This window comes from Chaetura pelagica, unplaced genomic scaffold (genome assembly GCF_000747805.2).
Source record: "Chaetura pelagica isolate M959 unplaced genomic scaffold, ChaPel_1.0 scaffold147, whole genome shotgun sequence".
Taxonomy (NCBI): domain Eukaryota; kingdom Metazoa; phylum Chordata; class Aves; order Apodiformes; family Apodidae; genus Chaetura; species Chaetura pelagica.
Window position 1 is genome coordinate 3,939,755 of NW_009954194.1, and position 4,186 is coordinate 3,943,940.

At 38.4% G+C, this 4,186-nt stretch overlaps 1 protein-coding gene across 1 annotated transcript in view; it reads right to left on the minus strand.

Annotated features, from left to right (window-relative positions):
- The window catches only part of EVC2 (Ellis van Creveld syndrome 2), a 61,816-nt gene that overhangs the window by 2,932 nt on the left and 54,698 nt on the right, over nt 1–4,186 (minus strand). Inside the window, exon 18 of the mRNA XM_010003111.1 lies at nt 2,830–2,917. Within this exon, the coding sequence (XP_010001413.1) occupies nt 2,830–2,917 (88 nt within the window). The remainder of the gene's footprint in view (nt 1–2,829; nt 2,918–4,186) is intronic.

The window sequence follows — 4,186 nt, forward strand, 5'->3', positions numbered from 1 at the left end:
CACGACGCCTGATGACTACAAAGCCCATATCACATAACAACCCTGCAAGCAGGATGATTTCTTCATCCACAGTGGATTGAAAATGTCTCAGCAATTGTTTGAACTCTGCCCCTTTTTTGCATGAAAAGCCCTGAGAGGAACGAATGCACTTAGGATACCCCTGTATTAAGTGAATCTTCTTTGAAAAAAGCCTTTTCAGAGAAGGATGCTCTGTAAAGGACAATCCTTTCTGCTAAATCCACATAAAAGCCAACAAAGCAGTAACCCCCAAATCAGCCCTAGCCCAAATTTAGATGGTCACACAAAATAAAGAAATAAATTAACCATTATTTTTCCCGTAAACATTCTCCAAGCAGAAAACTCCTCATCAAAAGGCAGGAAAACTAGCCACTTCCCACAGTTTCCTGGGCTCCTCAGTGTTGCTATAGGTTTTCCAGGGAAGCTGCTGAGATACTAGAATGAACAAAAAAGCCTTCTAAAATTGATGAGAGATTAGTAAATTGATGTGGTATCTAACACATCCAATATTTTCATCCTAAGCAGTCACCAAAGTTCAGTAAGACAGGTGTCTGTTTGGGCTACCTAGGGCAAGAAATGATTTGATTCTTCTCTGGAGAGGAAGGTAAAGAAGACCTTAAATCTTAATACAGACACCCTGGTTTAATTTGTATCATTGCATACAGACTATGTTGTACTTTTGGTCTTTAAAAACTGTGCTTCTAGAAGCTTACAAGAAACAACATTAAGTGAGAATAAAAAATATTAATCTCTTTGACATATTCTGCCCTTTCTGGCAAAATGGCCTCAGGATGTTTAACTCAGTAATCTATACATATCATGACTTAAGTACTGCTTTCCTCTGTAATAGTTTAAAATGTTCTTTTCTCCACTCTGGCCCTTAACTTTCTGCATCAAGTATGAGTTGGACTGAGGGCCAACCCTCTAATGCTTTTCTAATACAGCAGATTCCACAATTAAGTAATCCTGCAAGGTGCCACAATGCTGGCAACAGTACCAGAAGTGGCACAGGTGCATCTAGTATATGTACAGCAAAGGGAGTTTTGATGTGTCAACATGTCCCAGCAGTGAGCAGCACTTTCAGATGTCCACAGCTACCAAGACCACTGTGCAGAAGGGGGAAGGAGGAGTAAATGTGAATGCAAACACAGAAATGCTCCCACTACTCAGACCAAAAGCCCTCCAGGGCAGGATGAGTGTGATTCTTCTCGTGTTTTATATTATAAGGTACCACAGAAATTAGGCATGTACTTTTTTTGGTAACATCTGATGGATACAAATGCTACTTGTACCACCATCAAGCTCATTTGTTTTTTCTGAATTTGGTCAAAATAAAAGCACGAATGTGTAAGTTTACAAACAGCACAATTACTTTTAAGCATTTGCATCGATGAATATGTAGTTAAAGAACTAATGCAAAAACACTGACCTTGATCCATGCTGTGTTTCAGGCTTAGTGTGCTGTTGCCACATGACAGTCTGCCCACATCACCTCTTGTCTCTAAAATGCAACTAGCATACCTGGGGCTATATCTATGAGCTTATTTAAAAGTAACTTCTCAGCCAGAGGCTCATGATCCTGAATTCATTACCATTCAAGCAGATCTCTTATTGACCTAGATCTGCCTCCATAAGGGTGTAAGCTGAAACATGAAATGTACAAAAGTAAAACTTGACTAGTTTTCCAGAGAGGGCTGCATCCAGTCCTGAAAACTAGTCTAAAGGGGAAAATCCTCTTTAAATAAAAAAAACCCTGTAAAATACAGAGGTATGATAGCCATAGTTTCTTAATACTTGTCAATGTAATGTGTTCTACAAATTGTACAAAAACCTAGGGGGAGAAAAGATTTAAAAAATCAATTCCCATGCCAGCTCATAGGATAATCCCATCCAAAAGCAGGAACATATTACACTGTGAACCTTAATAAATTTCTACTCTACTAAACACATACTTCTTCAAGTTGAATGAAGAGTAGTCAGGTTTGATATTACAGTTGGAGTTACATTACTGTAACTGCTGAGAACAGAAACTTTCCTCAGGAGAGGAAAAAGAGTTCAGAAAAACTGAGCAGAAACAAGCTGAGACACAGGAAAAGTTGAGAGCCCTTAGTCTACGTGGTCCCTCCTTGGTTTGCTGGCCTCTGAAGCTCCCAGTTTATGATACAGGTGACTGCAACCACTCCTGTCCCTGAGAGGCAAGATACTTCGACATAAAAAGCTGCAACACCAAGTGTCCTTTCTGATGCTAGCTATAAATCTCAACCAAGGTCTACAGATGCGGTTTGGGGACAATAGTGATTAAATTTTAATGCCTTTTGTGGCACTGACAAACAGCCAGACAGCAAATTACCTAAAGAGGTTATGCTCTTTTTGAAAATAATATGAGTAACGATACTAGAATATTTAACTAGCAGCCCTTCTACCATTAAGTTTTGTAACACAATCAATGCAAATCCTTTCTTACACTGATTAAAGCCTAAATAAAACCCTTGTCTCGTTACATGAAAACTGGACTACAAATCTGTCTGTAAACCAAAACCCCAGGCAATTTAGCTCTCTCCACAGAATGAATCTGTAAAGGACTTATAAGTGAACAAAAAGAAATATAACAGTAAAATTGAAAAGGCTGAAAGTAGGTCAGAATTAACTGAAGTGACTGATAATACAGGCTACAAACACCAGAACTAGTAGTGACTATTAGAAGAAATGGGTCCAAATACATCTGTAATGATTCCCCAAAAAGCAAGAAAAGCTGATTTCCAGACAGAGTTGTAATTTAAACTCAGAAGCTTTGTTCAATTTCATGCTTACCTGACTATAAAGTGCCAAAAATGCATCCATTTCTATATTTTCCAGGAGATCCTCAAGCACCACGCAATTCCATTGCTCGTCTCTCAAACTGAAAGGAAAGGCTGAATTAATATTGAAATCTTCCCAGGCACAATGACTGTATTAGAAGAAACAATATCAGAAAGCCAGCCGCTCAGGAAGTGTGTCTTTCAGTCAGCCAAGTTGGGTGAGCAGCACAAATGCCAAAGTAAGCCAACTTCTACTTTCTCCCCTCCCATCAAGCAAACATCAGAGCAGAACCTAAGCCTATGCTCTTGCACATAATTCAAATCTGGAATCTCTCCAAAGCAAGATTACTCAATTTGTCCTCATTCACCTCTTCAAATTTAATCAGCAAGTTGTGGATCTTTTTGTTGATGGAGTATAATAGTAAACAGTTAATTTCTTCACTACTGGTGATTTTTTTGTTTCTGGACCAAATAATGAAGCCATCCCTATGTCATTTGGGAAAAGTACACATATTTTTTCTTCCATTATGTTTTCAGGCAAATAGTAAGACTAGCTGTAGTTTCTTTAAAGCCTTCACTGATACAACTCTACAGTAGTATCCACAAGCTAGTAACCAATCTGTTCTCCCAGTGACTTCTGCTGTAAGAGAGTTGTTAATCTATATCAAGCAGAGCTGCATGCCTTTCAGAATTAAAACAGACTTAAGAGTGCAGTAACTCCACCCAAAGCCTATCAAACCCATTTTTAATACATTGTTTCATGAAAGCACTCTTTCAGGAACTTACATGAACCTTAAAATGTGGTAGGTTTTTAATACTGTGCAATCCACATGGAAATGTAATTTCTAACTCTTGTAACTCTAATGAATGTAATACAATACTTTGCAGTTCTGCAAATTACCACCCAGTTTTGCTAGGCAACCTTCATGACAAGACCCATATCTCTATATACCTCCCAAGAAGCACTGAGGATTTTTGTCACTGATATATTTACTTAAAACTGTCCAGGGAAAAGTGAAATTGAGTCTGTCTCTGAAGAAGAGTTTATATATCCTATCAAAAATGACTGCATGACAGGGAATTTAGTCAACAGGGTGACAGTGGAGGTGGAAATTCAATTTAAATTGCCTCAGCTGCTTCCTTTGACCCCAGCAGATCAGGTTTTATTGAAGTCCCTACCTATCTTCTTGAGAGACAAAGGAACAGGATTAGAACTCGTTTCTTTCTCGCTACTAGGGAGTATTATTATTTTTCTGCTGTCTCCCTCAGGAAATGGTGATTGCCATGCAACACATCACAAGCTATATGTAACTAAGTTATTATTATTAATTCATGTTTCCTATTTCAATACTCCCCAAACTCCTCGGTTC